The sequence below is a fragment of the Puntigrus tetrazona genome, chromosome 7 (assembly GCF_018831695.1).
Source record: "Puntigrus tetrazona isolate hp1 chromosome 7, ASM1883169v1, whole genome shotgun sequence".
Classification (NCBI taxonomy): domain Eukaryota; kingdom Metazoa; phylum Chordata; class Actinopteri; order Cypriniformes; family Cyprinidae; genus Puntigrus; species Puntigrus tetrazona.
In genome coordinates, this window is record NC_056705.1 from 21,054,656 (window position 1) to 21,072,011 (window position 17,356).

General features: G+C 40.3%; 1 protein-coding gene across 8 annotated transcripts in view; it reads left to right on the forward strand.

Annotated features, from left to right (window-relative positions):
- chd9 (chromodomain helicase DNA binding protein 9) overlaps positions 1-13,656 on the forward strand; it is a 55,657-nt gene extending 42,001 nt beyond the window's left edge. For 5 of the 8 annotated variants that reach the window (XM_043245581.1, XM_043245576.1, XM_043245579.1 and 2 more), the window contains 16 exons: positions 1,988-2,077; positions 2,507-2,610; positions 2,694-2,811; positions 2,946-3,003; positions 3,443-3,491; positions 3,608-3,863; positions 4,602-4,807; positions 4,928-5,803; positions 6,945-7,105; positions 7,305-7,535; positions 8,418-8,595; positions 8,707-8,846; positions 8,949-9,170; positions 9,270-9,407; positions 9,506-9,610; positions 10,278-13,656. In XM_043245581.1, the coding sequence (XP_043101516.1) occupies positions 1,988-2,077; positions 2,507-2,610; positions 2,694-2,811; positions 2,946-3,003; positions 3,443-3,491; positions 3,608-3,863; positions 4,602-4,807; positions 4,928-5,803; positions 6,945-7,105; positions 7,305-7,535; positions 8,418-8,595; positions 8,707-8,846; positions 8,949-9,170; positions 9,270-9,407; positions 9,506-9,610; positions 10,278-11,159 (3,814 nt within the window). In that variant the 3' untranslated portion in view covers positions 11,160-13,656. The remainder of the gene's footprint in view (positions 1-1,987; positions 2,078-2,506; positions 2,611-2,693; positions 2,812-2,945; positions 3,004-3,442; positions 3,492-3,607; positions 3,864-4,601; positions 4,808-4,927; positions 5,804-6,944; positions 7,106-7,304; positions 7,536-8,417; positions 8,596-8,706; positions 8,847-8,948; positions 9,171-9,269; positions 9,408-9,505; positions 9,611-10,277) is intronic. The other 3 variants (XM_043245580.1, XM_043245583.1, XM_043245582.1) reach the window with 3 other exon arrangements.
- Positions 13,657-17,356: the final 3,700 nt, after the last annotated feature.

The following is a 17,356-nucleotide window of genomic DNA, read 5'->3' on the forward strand; positions in this document are numbered from 1 at the left end:
AAATGCACAGCCATATGGCTGATGTTAATGAGTGTTAACACATTACAACAGTGTGTAATGGCAGAGTGACCAGAAGTCATTCATTGCTGTTTTGACAAAGTTGAAGAAAAGTAACCATGGGCAAATGAGCAGTGATGTTCAGCGATAGCACTTCTAAAAAAAATAGACATGAAGACACTGAAGCTCACAGATCCATCTCTGCTCAGATACTATAGTCAAGTCTTGGCAAGCCAGTATTACTATTGCTTTGAGCAATTTCACAGTTCTATAGGATTTGTTTCTACCCACATGCAGAGCTAAATAAAAAAAAAACTGTGTGTGTATAAGAGATACTGAGAGAGAGAGAGAGAGAGAGAGAGAGAGAGAGAATAGCTGTATGGAAAACAAAAATGTCTTTTTAGTGAGTATATCCCACTTATGATCTGATTTTTAAAAAATGTAACCCACCAATAATATTAGGTCCAGGGCAATTTGTAGGGAGGAATGGGGGGGATTTCCTCCCTCCGGTCTATGCATCCCTGCCTCTGCTGAATTATGTTTATGATTCCTGAAAAGCGCTTTGAAATCCAGTTCTGAATCAAATGATTCGCTCTACGTGATCTGATTTGAGAGCTTCTAATCATTTTGCAACGCAATGGTTTAACTAGCTCTGAGTTTCAAAAGGCTGTAAAAACATTTCATGACATGACATTTACTTCCCTAAAAAGACGGATTCATCATGTGCATTGTTTACAGATCACACTAACATTAGGTTAGGCTATAATTAACCTTATTCTAGAAAGAGGGAAAAAAAGCTTTCAAAAGTATCCCCCCTCTGCTTTTTTTTGGTCACAAATCGCACCCTTATTAGGCCAATAAGCAGCAGTAACCCCCACTTTCAACCTCACAGCCACCACCTGTGAGCGTCTGAGATGGATATCTGCCACTCTAGAGGAAGTGTGTGATGCAGTGATAAAGGGGGAATCTCCCATTTTAGCCCTGTAATCTTTCTTTGGTACCACACATTGTCACACACTTGTTTAGGGTTTTTTTTAAATGAAAGATGAGTGGTGCTTTCAGGTCACCCTCTACAGTTCTTGACACTTACGTTGTCACTTTGAATCTGGCTGGCCGTTCCCACACTTTGTCTGTTTGTTTGTCACAAACACTTAACAATTCTTGCATTAGTAAGGAGCATGATGTGGTGTGATTGTGCTTTGATAAATGAACTGTTCTGGACCAGGGCATGTGTGTTATCACTGTAAGGCTGGCTGCATCCAGGGCTCTCTGCCATTGGAGAAAGTTCCCGATTGTTTAGAAAGCTGTCCGCTTTAACACATACATAAGCGGTGACCTGGGGACACAGCTGTCAGCTTTGTATGCGTCTGCAATTTTTTTCTCAGGGCTGAAATGCCACAGACGATTGGGTAACAGTGCGAGTTTTAGTATGAAAAACTGTAAATTCTATGTCATTTCACATGAAGATCATAACTTGGACATGTGTGAATAAGCTCCTTAAAAAAAAAAAAACTTTGCCTATATTTACTTTCATGCATGCTCTCTGAAGAAACTTTCATTTAAAAAAAAATATTTAGAGTCCTGTTCAAAAGTTTGGGGATGATACTTTTTTTTTGTCATTGAAAGAGGTCTCATGCTAAGCAAGGCTGCATTTGATCAAAAATAAGTACTTTTGTTAGATATTATTCCAATTTAAAATGTTCATGAATATTCTAAAACATAATGTACATTCATAATGACAAAGCTGTATCTGTATATCTGTAAGCTGTATATTTCAGCAGCTACTGTATTACTGCAGTGTTTAGTGTTGCACTGTACTTCAGATTAATCAGAAATCATTCTAATATGCTGATTTGGTGTTTAAGAAACATTTCTTCTTATTATTTTTATTTTCGTATATATATACACACACACACACACACACACACAATTGTCTATTTTATATAAACACACACACGCATACATTGATCTCGATCTGTCTGTCTGGCAGGGTGCTGCTGAGGGTTAGAATGCTGTACTATCTGAAACAAGAGGTGATTGGAGTACAGTGCCAAAAAGTGCTGGATGGGGCAGATGTCAGGTAAGCATTATCATGGACCCTCACCATAATACTTTTACTATTCTGGAAAAACCAAAACATCTGAGCGTGTTCTGCATTTATTGTACTGCATGTAGAGTTCTTAGAATTGTAACTATAAAGCGTGTAAAAAAAAGATCTATATTTAATTGTAAGCCATATAAAACTGATCAAAACCTAATAATATAAAGACAGTCACTTATACATCATAGAACTGTTTGCATATTAGGATTATAAATAGGCCCTCCTTGAACTCCTCTGGTATTAGTCAGTTTAAGCCAGTTTGTTTAGTAAGAGGAACAGTAAAGCGCCATCTGCTGTTCTGCTGAGGCAACTTCAGGAACATACACATGTAATATCAATACCTGCATTTAAAGGAATAATTCACCAAATAAAAAAAATGGCTGAAATGTTTGTTCTGCTGTCTCACAGTGAGATAGAGATCTGGGTTCCTGAGCCGGATCATTCAGAGATGCCTGCACTGTGGTGGGACATGAACTCGGACAAATGTCTGCTGTTAGGGGTCTTTAAGCACGGTGAGTCCGATCAGCTCTATTGCGCTTGAGTCTTTCTGTGTGGGTACACGCTTTTATCTGATGGTTGTTTGTATGTGTTGTAGGTTATGAGAAGTACAACACTATTCGTGCAGATCCAGCCCTGTGTTTCTTAGAAAGGGTTGGGCGCCCGGACGAGAAGGCCATCGCTGCTGAACAGAGAGGAAATGACTTTATGGATGGGTAAGAGACACAAACATGTGCTCCATTCACTCAGATAGAGGAAGTCTTTTATCAGTTTCTGCCTGCAGTAACTCTCTGAGGTGTTTGTAACAGTGTTTTGTTTGTGTGTGTGTGTGTGTTATCTGTGCGTGCAGAGATGTGGACGACCCTGAGTATAAGCCTGCTCCAGCTTTGCTGAAGGATGATATGGAGGTATGCAAGTGGAGAAGGGAGAACTGGGCCTGATAAGAGTGTTACACAAACAAGCTCAAAGAATATCAGTTAGACTGACTTCAGGGATGGGCAAATTGTAGAATTGGTTGCCTTTTTAATTCACGGGCTGTGGTCTATTTAATTCAAATTCCAACTCGTGTTATGTTCGATTGGAATGACATAAAAAGGAATGTAGTTTGAATAAACACTGAAAAAAATAGAGGTGTTTGTTAGTTCAACACATTTCGTGACTAAATAGCTGACTGTTTGTTCCCTGGTATTTAGAATACTTGGCATTCTTTACAATACTATGCATGTGTGTATTTACAGTAGTTATAATAATTTATATATCAACTATTTTCAATACATATAATGTCCCTGGTAGTACCTCACATACACAATAACTCATAATAAGGTCTGCATGTGCTCTTACCTTCAGGATGATGCTTCCTCCCCAGGAGACTTGGTCATCACTGATACGGTCGGAGGTATTGACAAACTGTAGTATTATGTAGTGCTTCTCATTTTCTTTTGTGAATAAACCCTTTTGAGTTGATATTAAGTTGTTGTTAGTCTTTAGCAGTGTGTTTGTGTGTTGGTGCAGAAGGAGGGTCTGTATTAGATGGTGGTGGTGGTGGGACTTTGGGTGCTGGATCAGGGATGTACTGGCCCTCACCCTCCACGTTGACGGCCCGACTGCGGCGTCTGATCACTGCTTCTCAGCGCTTCACCAAGAGCAGACAGATCCTTCAGATCCACCAAACACAGCAGGCCTTGACCCCTGCCCTCTACCCTCTGCCCCCCACAATCAGCGACACACTCAATCCCAAAATTGCTGCTAAGATTGAAAGACAACAACGGTGAGAGACTTAGCGATACTCTAAACTAACTACTGCCATCTGTAAATTTTTAGGTGTTGGAGTTGACAGATTTAATTGAAAACCATACAGCGTGTGATTGTTACAGTCTCTCTTTTTTTTTAGGCTTTACGCTATGATTCCATCCAGACATGCTTGATATTTTGAGCTTATTTTTTTTGTTTTTTCATTGTCATGTGTCTCCTAGCAATTTCTGTGAGTTTGCTGTTGTTTTTTTAGAAAAGCTTTAAAGTCTGGCGCTGTGTGTTCCCCAGTTGATGCCCAGCTTTATCTGTAACCATTTAAAATGTCAGCAAGTGTAATAGTCCTAGTGTGGTATTGTTTTAGTAATGAAGGGTATTCTAACTTGAGAATGCACAAGTATGTTGTTAAAAAAAAAAAAAAAAACGAACGAACGAAATCGAAAAATTTTAACGAAAAATAAATGAACAACACTTGACAAACGGTGAGATGTGGCCTAGAAAAAGCTGTTTTGTTTGACATAAAATAGGCAGCTTTCCCCAAGATTATCCATTTAACACCGTTAATAAACTGAAATGTCTTGAATTCACTACTTGGATTTAAAATAACAAAGAGGCAAATATAAACCACAGAATAACTAGCTTTAAAGAACTTCATCAAATGAATCTTTGTGTGAGTGTGGTTCACTTTTTTTTGTCTAGAAGTTCTCTGTGTAGGCCAGTAGCTTTATGAATTGATCTTTTCTTTTCAAATCTATAGGTGGACACGAAGAGAGGAGGCAGATTTCTATCGTGTGGTTTCAACATTTGGGGTAGTGTTTGATCCGGATCTGGGCCGCTTTGACTGGACCAAGTTCAGAGCTATGGCTCGACTGAACAAAAAAACTGACGAGAGTCTACACAAGTACCTGTGTGCCTTTATTGCCATGTGCAGGAGGGTCTGCCGCCTGCCCGCTATAGAGGGAGGTCAGTGCCACAAACATCTATCGATGCACAAAATGCGCTCTACTTGGTTTTCCTCCAGTCTGTCAATACATTATCATGTACTCATTCATCATTAGTTTTTTTTTTCTGCTCTTCCCTCAGATATGATGGACTCCTCTCTTGCTATACAACCAATCACAGAGGAGCGTGCCTCCCGTACCTTATACAGAGTGGAGCTGCTGCGGAAGATAAGAGAACAGGTGTTGCGTCACCCGCAGCTTTATGAACGTCTCTCACTGTGCCAGCCAGGACCGGATCTTCCAGTATGGTGGGAAACAGGATCCCACGATCGGGATCTTCTACTTGGAGCGGCCAAACACGGAGTCAGCCGAACAGACTACCATATCCTCCGTGACCCGGAGCTTTGCTTCATAGCGGCACAGAGAAACTACAGCCAGAACAAGGGAACTGCAGCACAAGTCCAAGCCCAGAATCAGACACCTTCGCTGGGACAGTGTCACATCCCAACCCCCCTTCAGCACATTCAAGCTAAAGAGGCTTCTGCTTCACCTCTCTCAAACCAAACTGAACTGAAGGAAGAGCCACTGTCAGACAGAGAGGAAGAGAGCGGAGAGCAGAATTCCAAGATGGAGACGCCCTCCATCAGACCACCCACACCTTCGGGAGTGGATGAGAAAGATGACATGCACAAAGTGGGAGAGAACGAGAGCCGGATGGTGGCAGCCAGAACAAAACCACTCACACCGAACTCTGTAACTCGAAAACAGAAGAAGCTGAGTAAGCGGAGCCGCAGAGAAGCCAGGAGAGGGTCAGGATCTGACTCGGACTCGGATGGCTCGTCATCCAGCTCTTCGTCAAGTTCTTCATCGAGATCTTCTTCCTCATCCTCGTCTTCGTCTCGGTCTGGATCCAGTTCATCGTCTTCGTCTTCCTCCTGTTCTTCAGGCTCTTCATCTTCGTCATCTTCGTCATCCTCTTCTTCAGAAGACAGTGACAGCGAGGAGGTACCAAAGAACGGTGAGTAATTATCTCATTAACTTAAATAGTTAGTTGTAGCCTTTCTACAATAACTATACCACGCTAGTAAGTTAAGTATGTTTGATTGTGTCTTTCAGCTGTGCTACACTACCATTCAGTAGTTTGGGATCAGTAAGATTTTTTTTTTTTTTTTTAATGAAAATAAATACTTCTATTTAGGGCCTGTTGATTAAAAGTCACAGTAAAGAGCTGTTTAATGTTATAAAAGATTTCAGTTTGAAGTAAATGCAGTATTTTTTTCTGTTGATTAGCTATTTTAGAAGCCAAATCTTTTTCAGCTATAACTGTAACAAAAGTTTGAATGAGCACCAAATCAGCTCATTTGAATGATTTCTGAAGGGTCATGTGACTCTGAAGACTGTGTAACGGCTGCTGACAATTTACAGGAATAAATCATTTGAAAATATCCAAACAGAAATGGTTGAGTTGTAATTTCTTTTTACTTTACTTTTGATCAAATAAATGCAACCTTGACGAGCCCTTCTTTCAAAAAAAAAATCTAAATCTTATGAACCCCAAACTTTTTAGTGATCGTGTACGATGTACAGTATATTTATATGTTCATGTGACTGCATGTGTGTGCCAGTGCTAAAGTGATTTTAACCAAGTTTTCCTTGGGTAGAGGGCAGCCCCAGTAACAGCATTCAGGTGTCCATTCACTTGGCTCACTCATGCATTAGTCAGTTACGAGGGTCATGAGTTTTAAGGCATGCCCAGAGACCATTTTAAGAGAGAGAAATGCTTCGTTCAATATGTATATCTTCAGTGTGGTTTAAAATGGGAACAACTTGTGAAGCTTTTGTGACATGCTGCAAAGTTGCAATAGGTCCTCATTATATTAGATATAGTTACATTCAGCAAGAGTCGTTCTGTTTTCATCTCAGAAAATAAAAGTTGTTTGAATAGTTTTATGAAAAAAAAAAAATGTCTTGTCAGTCATTTAAATGAGCCAAGAAAGAGATTGATAATGCCTCTGGTTCATTTCATCACACTGGTAATGGAAGGTGAAGTTGAGCTTTAAGTACATTTTGACAAATGAGTTTTGTAAAATGTGAAATGGATAATGTTTAAAGTGTGTTTGATCAGTATAACATTGTTGGCTCTGTCTGTATTCTGGTAGCGTCAGCAGTGCCTGGTGTTAAAGGCTTTGACGAAGACAGCGTTGCCTCTCTCAACACTACACAAGATGACATGCAGGACAGTCATGTGACCAACGGCATCTCTAACCCTCCCCACCCTTTCCAGGGAGGTTATATGCTCGCTGCCTCCTACTGGCCAAAGGTGAGCAGCTCAGGCCAACATCTCTTCTCTTTTCTCACTGTGTCAGTGTATCTTAGTCACTGTAAGAACAGTATTGTTTCATTCATTAAAAAGTTATAAAGGTCATAGTTTTTCTCTACCCCACCACAATCATAAAGTTCGGTAATTGCTTTCCTTTCATTAATACTGTCCTTTCATTAATATTGTCCACGCACTGCAGGACCGTGTCATGATAAACCGGTTGGACAGTATATGTCAGGCAGTGCTGAAGGGGAAATGGCCAGGGGTTCGTCGGGCATACGAAGGCAACGCAGTGGCTTCTTTCTACACCACCAAACTCCTGGACAACACGACCACGCTCACAGAAGACCCTTCAGCCTCCCCTCAGGGTTCAAAGGTGAAGAAGCATGTTGCAGACAGAGAAAAGGAGTTCTCAGTCAAAATCAATGACGTATGTTATTTTACGTTCTCCCCCACAAATGCCGATCTGCAGTGTCATTGCAGCGCTTGGCATGTTTTGTTTGTTTTTATTGTTTGGTCTTCCCCCTTTTCCTCCAGTATTTGTTTCTTCCTTTCGTTTGATTTTTTTTTGCTTTGAAAATTTTGCAGCTTCAGTTCAATTTTTAGTTGACATTCTTTGCCTTTTTTGCTTTCTATATCTGTCTGGAGACCAACGGTATATTCCTGTGACTCTCGCTGGGAACGAATCAGATCTGCTACACTGAAGTTGCAACATTCACACATTTAAACTAAACTACAAAATCAGTCTTAGCCTCTGTCCCTTGATTTAAAAGGTGAAGTGTGTAATAATAATACTACATTAATTACATTTATTATATTTAATTTAAATATTTATTTCAATATTTTACAATATAGCTGTTTTACTATATTTCCAACCTAATAATATTCTGTGTGGGTGAGCATTAGAGACATGAATACATGTCTCCTTTTGATAAACAAGTAGTCCTGGTTGAAATATTTCTTATTAGCTGTCTCAAACAGGCAGAGCAATGTTTTGATTTACTTATTATTTGACTTATTTTTAGATTTTTTATAATAAACTGAGAATGGAACCATTATTTGTGCACCAAAACATTACACACATCACCTTAAGCCCTATGACGTTACTGTGTTTCTGTGTTACCTCAACCCACTAGAGGCAATTTGCTTAAAACTTCTCTGTACAACCTGATGCCATTTATGAACCTCTTTCTGTGGAAAAACAGTTTTTCTAGTTATTCACTGGTCTCAAACCAGTATCTTAGGCTTCACAGGGGCCTGCCCTATAAGCAATGTGTCTTTTAACCTCTGACCCTTGGCCTGTGTCATGCAGCAGGAAGGCAGCCTTAAACTGACCTTCCAGAAGCAAGGTTTGCCTCTGAAGCGCCCCCTGGAGGGTGAGGAGGGACCTCTCGCTCAGCAGCAGTACTTAGCTCGGCTACAAGAGTTACAGAATGCATCCGATACCAGCCTCGCAGACTACACCAAAACACAGAACAGCTATCCACAAGGTAGTGTTCGAGTATAGATATCGGCTTTACCCACAAACCACACTGCACTCTGTGCAATACAGAGTACTGGATGATGACACTAAAAGAGCATGTTCCTCTGTGTTACTGCAGTACTGCCAGAACAAATGCGACTGAATGGGGTTATGGACGGACAGCCCGTAATGAAAAAGAGGAGAGGACGGCGGAAGAATGTGGAGGGGATGGACCTGCTGTTCATGAACAGAAACAGGCCTCCTATGATGGCAGAGCAGGTTTGACTTGCTTATGATCTGTTGTTGTTGTTTGTTTCTTAGAAACCTAGAACGTTGTCATGTTTCAGTATAAGTAAGGCGAATGCATGACTTATATTTAAGAATCCTGCTGGCTGGAGTAGCAGTGTCCCCAGTACATCCGCTGCCCCTGGCTTGAGCACACCTCAGGGGCCCAACACCCTTGATACCGAAAGCCGCGTTCCTGTCATCAGCCTCAAAGATGGGACTCGACTAGCCGGAGAGGACGCTCCAAAACGAAAAGACCTTGACCATTGGCTAAAAGAGCACCCAGGCTTCGTGGCAGATGTGGGAGCCTTTATTCCTGTAAATAGCAGATTTTCGATTATTCTCTGGATTTGTTCTCTTCCAGATGGCTGGCTGTAAAAACATGCATCTAAGTTTCTGATTATACCTCTTTTGCAGAGCGCAAACAAGATGCAGTTTCAAGATGGGAGACCAAAACAAAAGAGACACCGCTGCAGGAACCCCAACAAAATTGACATCAACAGCCTGACTGGAGAAGAGCGAGTACAGATCATCAACAGGAGAAATGCTCGCAAGGTGAGTATGTGAGGGTAATGGATTTCTATTTTTTTTTTGTTTGCTGTACTGATGACGAGTGTTGTTTGTAATACTTGTTTTATATTTATTTGTTCCAGATTGGTGGTGCATTTGCTCCTCCTCTGAAAGATTTAAGCCGGTTCCTGCAGGAGAATCCAGAGTACGGTGTACCACCAGAGTGGGCGGACGTTGTTAAACAGTCTGTAAGTAAAATGAAAAATATTATTTGTTCCAAATATATAGCATGAACAGACATTACAGGTGACGCACCATACCGACATGATGATAACCGTGGTATTTAAAAAAAAAACTATAATAACATACGATAATATTGTAAACAGTCCAGCATTGGGTAATGCTGGCTGCCACCTGTCAGAAAGAAGACAGCTGCACAGTGTGTAACTACTGCTGCCACACTAAATCATGTTGAAGGAGACATTCTACCCACACCCACATAAGGGAGCTTGTCAGTGTGGGAGTTTTTTGGATTTCATAAAAAAGAAGTGGTGTTAGACAATCCAGTCTGCAGGAAGTGCCGATCAACAGTAGTTTTTTTTTTTTTGCACAGCTATGGTTACAACCTCTCTGTCCGCCTCCATACACTCATATTTTAAGTGATTCTTTGTCCAAAAAAAGAGAGAGCACAAAATGAACAAAGTTCAAGATGTATTCAACTGATAGAAATAATAACTAGCAATAGTTGGTATAGTTTGGAATAATAGGAGTTATCATGAATTCTTTTGACCACCATAATTGTAATGAAAATGATGACAGCCCTAAAATACAAGCAAACTATAAAGCCCCATGTATTAACTAAAATGTAACGGATGTGTTTTCCTACTTGTATAACAGATGTGTTTGTGTTTGCAGGGTTACCTTCCTGAAAGTATGTTTGACCGCATCCTGACCGGCCCCATCGTTCCTGAAGAAGTGAGCCGACGAGGACGACGTCCCAAAAACGCTCTGGCTAAAGCAGCCACCGTGGCCAGTGCCAGTGCCAACGCCGCCCTGGGGCTCAGCCCACTCCTAACCAACGGCCTCCTCACCGGGCTGGACCTGCCTAGTCTTCAAGCTCTTCAGCATAACCTCCAGAGCCTCCAGTCTCTCCAACTCACCACCGGCCTCATGGGACTGTCTCACGACCCCACCAACATGGCCACCATGTTTCCGATGATGCTGTCCGGAATGACCGGGCTGCCGAACCTCCTCGGAATGAGCGGCATCCTCGGAAAACAGGACGCGGCGGGTGTGGCTTTGACAAGCGACGAGGACGGGAAAAAGAAGAGCGGTGCGGAGTTCGCCACACCCAAAGGGTCGGCTGAGACTTTGAGTCCGGATGGCAAAGCTGATAGGACAGAGAGTCAAAGCTCCAAAGCCACCACCTCGACGGCCGCCAACTCGAATCAAACAAGTGCTTCTGCTTCAGGCCACTCACTGGCCCTCAACCCCCTTCTCCTCTCTAGTATGCTCTACCCAGGGATGCTTCTTACGCCAGGCCTTAACCTGCCTGTGGCCAATCAGCCGCAAGCTGCAAACACTCAGCCAACCCCACCGCTGCAACCTGCTGCCTCCGAAGCCACGGCGCAGCTGGCCGGCCGCTCGGAGGACAAAGACAGCGATGAGGGGGAGGAGCCCGACGAAAAGAAGGATAACAGTGGTCCAGAGGGCTCTGCGAAGGCGGAGTCTTCCTCCTCCGAGTCCGACAGCTCCTCCTCGTCATCCGAGGATTCCGATTCCAGCGACGAAGACTGAGTCTTTATACATGTATAAATAAATATTATATATTTATATACATCTCTTAGAAATGTATACATATAAACACATATAGGAATTATCCTGCATTTACTACATCATGTTTTTTTTTCGTTTTTTTTTCGTTTCCATGTAAATATATTAACTAAAGTGTTGTGTAATGAAGAGGAAAAAACGGAAAACGGAGATCCTAGAGAAACTGAAATAAGATTTCAGTGTTTGTTTAGGTACAATGTCGTTTCGAAGAGACGTTTTGCATGTCGAAAAACAACAAACAACAAAAAAAAAACTTTGTGAAATTGTATTACACCATGATGTACAATTGCAACAGACAACAGAAGCAAAAACTAAAAGGCATTATTGTTATAGCTATGTCGGAATTTAATTTTATTAAAGAGATGAGGATGCTGTTGCTCATTGCAGAGCTGTATAATTAATATATTTTGTTTTGGGAGAAAGAACACATCGACTGTTTGGGTTTCATTTGTAAATACTTGAGCAGGATCCTGAACACATAGACTTCACAGAGCATACCTACAGATCCACAGCAATAACACACAGGCAGCTTATGAATGTCACTGAAGCTGTAGAGACCCTGCTTTCGTTCGTTCGTTCGTTCGTTCATTCGTTCATCCATCACACGCAGTTGTTCATTCACTCCACTTGTGATTTGTGCATCTGTTTACTGGCCCGGACTCTCTGCCCAAGGTCTGTTGTTCCTTTACTTTTTTTTTTTTTTTTTGTTTATCCCTTTCTTTCTTTCAAATTATTTTCAGTTCTCTTCATACAGCTATTTTACCCAAAGATTTGAGTTTTCATGGGAACATGTAATCCATCTCACCAATGCATCTACAGTGAAGCAGACATTCTGTAAGGGACACATTCCTCACGACGCCCCAATCAATGTGCGCGTGTATGTTTGCAACAAACATAAGCGTTCAGTTTCAGACCACTTCCTTCACATCCACATGTTCGTGTTTCTTTAACCGTTCAGACAGCACTGTGTGTGTGTGTGTGTGTGTGTGTGTGTGTGAGTGTGTGCATGAGAGAGAGTGATGTTCTGTGCATACGAACACTGTTGCCTCAATTTGCATGAAAATCTATGTGTCCAAGGTCCTGTCGTGATAAACAGCAGTGCACATATGCTCTCTTTTCCACAGACTGCTACAGTATTGTCATATTAGCGCATCACGGTTGTAATCCGCGTGAGAGTATTGAGAGGAATTCAAGTATTTGCAGTAGTATTTCAGTTACTCTGTCAGTGCAGATGAGTTGACGGTAGGGTTGTTAAATGTTACAAAGGTCAAAAGTCACACGTTCCTTTAGTCTGTCAAAATGCAGATCCACATAGTCGCCTCGCTGCTGTTAGAAGTAAATGACTGATCTAGAAGTGTCCTTATGCCATACTTCAGTGTGTCTGTCCCTCATAATATGATTCGTCACAATCCAGCACCTCGGCCAACACGATGAACCTCATTGGCGTTTTGAATCAGGACGTGTATGTGCTTCGTTTTCTGTTACGTGTGCTGATGTGCTTGTTCTAGACTGTTAGGCTCCTTCGCGTCACGTTTGTTCATATTCAGGTTCGGCTACTGAAGTTTTCCATTTGTGATGCAAATTTCTTCGGGATGCACTGCACAATGCAACTCTTTGCCTGTCTCACTAGTGAACACAATTATATTAATGGGTCTTTCCAAGCATGTTTGATTTCATTCACCACGGTTTCACACGGATGCCCTCTCTCTTATCTCTCTCAGTGTAACTTTGCCTCGTTAGATGTTCTGAATGCCGTCTCCTCTCCACTTTGGCATCAGATCTTCCTCTTTCCAGTTAGTTCGTGCTGAGCCACGCACTTTGAAACTGTGTACAGGTATTGCTGCTTTCCACTTCTTCCCAAAACCGCACACGAAACCTATCTAGTTCCTCTTTTTAACGACACCCGCAGCGTTAGCATCTCATTTAACCGAGTGATGTTCTGAGAAGAATTGCAGCTTTGACTGAGAATTGGACATTTATGTTGATTTTTTTTTTTTTTCATATGTACATTGAATCAATATTTTGGTTGTATTTCATGAACCGCTGGACTACTGACCAGAATCAGGGCAAGACTTGCCGTTGTGGCACAAAGACAATGACATCCACCATGCAACAGCAAATGAAATAGAAATACACTACTGCAAATAAACGTTTGTTTTCAATTATGTGAATGATTGAATTGACAGACAGACTCATTTTTTTTTTCATGGCTTATTCTGTTTAATATTTTTAAATTAAAGCCCCTCCTTTTTTCTTTTTCTTTTTCTTTTTGGCTAAAATGTGTTTTTGGACAGTTGCAATACTTGCAAGTTGTGGCCTGTGTAGTCAATTAATGCTTCTTGTAGTGCAGGATTCATGTCTTAAAAAGTTTGTAATTTATTGAATTACTTTCTATGAAGTTCTATAGAAGAAATTGAGGTTTAATTATTTTTATTAAACATATTCTGACTCTACAGAAAAATCTTGTCTCATGTGAAATTTGTCAAATGTATTTGTTTGTTTTGAGCTGAAGCACCAGTTATTAAAATCTAAAACTGTCTAAAATCTAAAAATGTTTTTATTAATCTGTGACGATAAACTGAGCTTGTTTGACTGCGGAGGGAATGTAAAAATATTTTCAGGTACTGACGGCGCAGAGCACAGATGACACTTGTCGGCAACAACATGCAGCTCAGCATGTGACGATATAATCTGTGTGCTTACAGTGATGGACTAATAATGTTACGCAATGATTGAGAAGTAGAGTTCTTATGTAACATTAAATTCATCCAGTTCAGAAATGTGACATAATCAGAAGTAAGATTTTGACTAGCTGTACAGTAATAATGCACTAATAACTAGGCCTGTCCGCAAAAACAACTTTGTGTTGTGCTATATATTGCCCCAGACGTCTTATTGTCAGTTTAAAACCATTTTATGCCACTGAACGTATAATCATAATATAACAGCATAAAAACGCACTTTTAATTGACAACAAACATTTCATTCTTAAAAATATTTAGGTCATGGAAGCTAAGTATCAAAAAAAAAAATTTAATAAATAGTAAATACACATTCTTGCAAGTAAAAAAAGACAAATGCACAAAGAATTTTTATGGAGATTTTCCACCATTTTCTTGGAAAGTAAGGGTGCACACTATTTCTAAAAATTTTAGCAGTTAGATCTCTGTATGCACAAAAGATCCCTAAACATGACCACATCTGCAGATTCAATTTTTTTGCAAAATGTTTTAAAAAAAAACAAAACTATCAAAATAATACACATCATTACATGTCTTGGAGAAAATCTGGTTAATTGTTATAGGGGTTAATACAAACATTTAAAAACTAGCATTGCAAATATCACATGTTTTTATATTGTCAGTATTCTCTGTCTAGTATATGATATACATTATATATAGTATACATTTTCATTTACATTTAGTCATTTAGCAGACGCTTTTATCCAAAGCGACGTACAAATGAGGTAGGCAATAGAAGCAATTTATAGCAACAAAAGGGCAGCAGTGCATAACTGCTCTGAGTGGGGTCTTGGCTTACCTAACGCAGACACAAGGCTTTTTTTTTTTTTTTTTTTCGAGCCATATGTCACACTAGTCAAACTTATCATGGCAGCCCATTTACCAGGAGCATCTGTGACCTCAACATCCCAATGGTCAAATGTTTTGAGAACAATAGTCGTAACAGTTTTGGCTGTGTACACAAAGCTTGTCTTAGAATTCATCAGAGAAGAAGATCAGTGCGTGAAACGTGAAAGTAATGATGGAGACACTAAGAAGGATTGTGTCCAAACAACAACAAAGTACTACAGCAAAAGTGACAACAAACCTCAGTATTAACCGGGAAGATCCTAAAGAAAAAAAAAGTGAAAAAGATCACGATCAAAAATCTGGACATTTGGCCAGATAAGTTACCTCACTAGAACCACTATGAATAGTTGTTTTGATAGACAACATTTAACTGAAGGCTACTCAACAACTGTACAAGTCTCCTCTAAGTAGGTTGGAGAATGTATTAAAGGGTTAGTTCACCCCAAAATGAAAATTCTGTCATTAATTACTCACTCTCATGACGTTTCAAACCCGTAAGCCCTTCACTTATCTTCAGAATACAAATTAAGATATTTTTGATGAAATCTGAGAGCCATCCGACCTTCCAAAGACAGCAGTACAACTGAAATGATCCCAGCTCCACAAACATAGAAAATACATCAGTAAAACAGGATGGCTCAACTTCAACTTTTTTTTTTTTTTTTTTTTTTGGATCCTCAAAGTTTCAAAAAACAATTTCTCTGGCAAAATCTCACTTCCGGTTTTGTTCAAGCCTTGGGGAGTTTTTTTTTTTATCATTGATCTTGATGTATATGGTCGAATTCCTTATATGGGCATTTCCTCCGGAAAAACGCGCCCGCGCAGGCATAGATCTGGCCCATTAACCCTTCATCTTGCTGCACTTTCGCTCGGGAAGCACGTGCTTTTGGTTGTTTTCCCGGTGCAGTAACGAGTTTCTTGTCGTCAGCGTGTTGTTTTTTGACAGACATTTTCGACGCAGTTCGACGCTGTATTTGTACATCGTCTGATACTGAAAAACCGAGCGGTCCCAGCTCTCAAAGATCCCGGTCATGATCCAGAACTGCTGACGGTGAGTGAAACTGCGTCGTGTCTGATCGAGCTCTTTAGCTCCGCCCACAGAGCGCGCCTCCAGCAGTTCTGCTTTTTCTGGAAAGAACCGTAAAGCTGAATCTTTCTTTTAGAAATATGATAAAAACTAAAGACTTTTTAGAGATATGGAGGTTGCACTACTACGTAGGTCAGGGGTGTCAAACTCAATTCCTGGAGGGCCGGAGCCCTGCAGAGTTTAGATTCAACCCTGCTAAATCACATGTACTATACATGTCTGAAGTACTTGATTAGCTGGATCAGGTGTGTTTAATTAGGGTTGCATCTAAACTCTGCAGGGCTCCGGCCCGCCAGGAACTGAGTTTGACACCCCTGACCTAGGTAGAAAATACATTAAAAGGATAAACGATATAACTGCAGAAGACTGTGATGTGTGTTGAGAGATGTAAGCATGGAGACGTTTGGCTACTTCCATGTTTATGAAACATGATGCAAAGAAAATGAATTAGTGAACAATCTGAGTGGTCCTGATGTCAGCCCAGTAGTTTCTGTCCCACGGGACGTTTGTAATCTGGAGAGAGATCTCTACAGCTGCAGCTCTGCCAATCTCGTGAGAAGATAAACAGCCCTGCCTGATGTTACACACCTGTATTCACACGACGATGACACACACTCATCTATTCAGTGTGTTGTACAGCAACCATAAGGGAAATCATCAAGTTGTTGATTAGACTGCTACAGACAAATGAGGCATTAGACGCATTGTCATACTTACGCACTTATTTCATTTTTCCCCTTCTTGCTTCATATATTAAGTAAATCTGATATATCTGACAATACAGTGTAAATGTATATATTTATGCATTTATTGGTTGCATGTTGCTGATGTTTGTTAACATTACTCTGATTGTCGACAGGAAAAACCCTGCATTTTCCAGATACATCACATATCATATCCTTCCAGATATAACATTTTAATTATTTGCTTTGACTTCAACACAGTAACAGTATCAAACACCTAATTTTGTGTTGCACCACACCTTTTCAAACAATACAACTAGGTCTTATACATACTATCATACGTTATTTATAATATGTATATGACATGCTCACCAAAATATTACAATAAAATTAATTCTATTTTAATATATTTTAAAATGTCATTCATTCAGCAGCCATCACATTAGTAATCCGTGTCACGTGATCCTTCAGACGTTATTCTAATATGCTGATTTGGAGCACAATACATCTTGCTTGTTATTATCAGTGTTGTTAACAGTTGTGATGATAGTTGCATTATGAAGTTAATTGTATTTAAACTTAGTATATTTAATGTCACTTTTGGTCAATTTAATGCAAATAATAAAAAAAAAACAACAGCAACGCTAACAAACCTTTGAACAGCAGTGTATATAAAACTTTATATTTTAAGAAGTGTCCCCGTGGTTCTTGACAGATAACATTTGAAAGCCCCTGACTCGATGAGTCGATCTAACAAGTCTATGTAGACTGATTATAAAACAGCGATTAATAAATCAAACC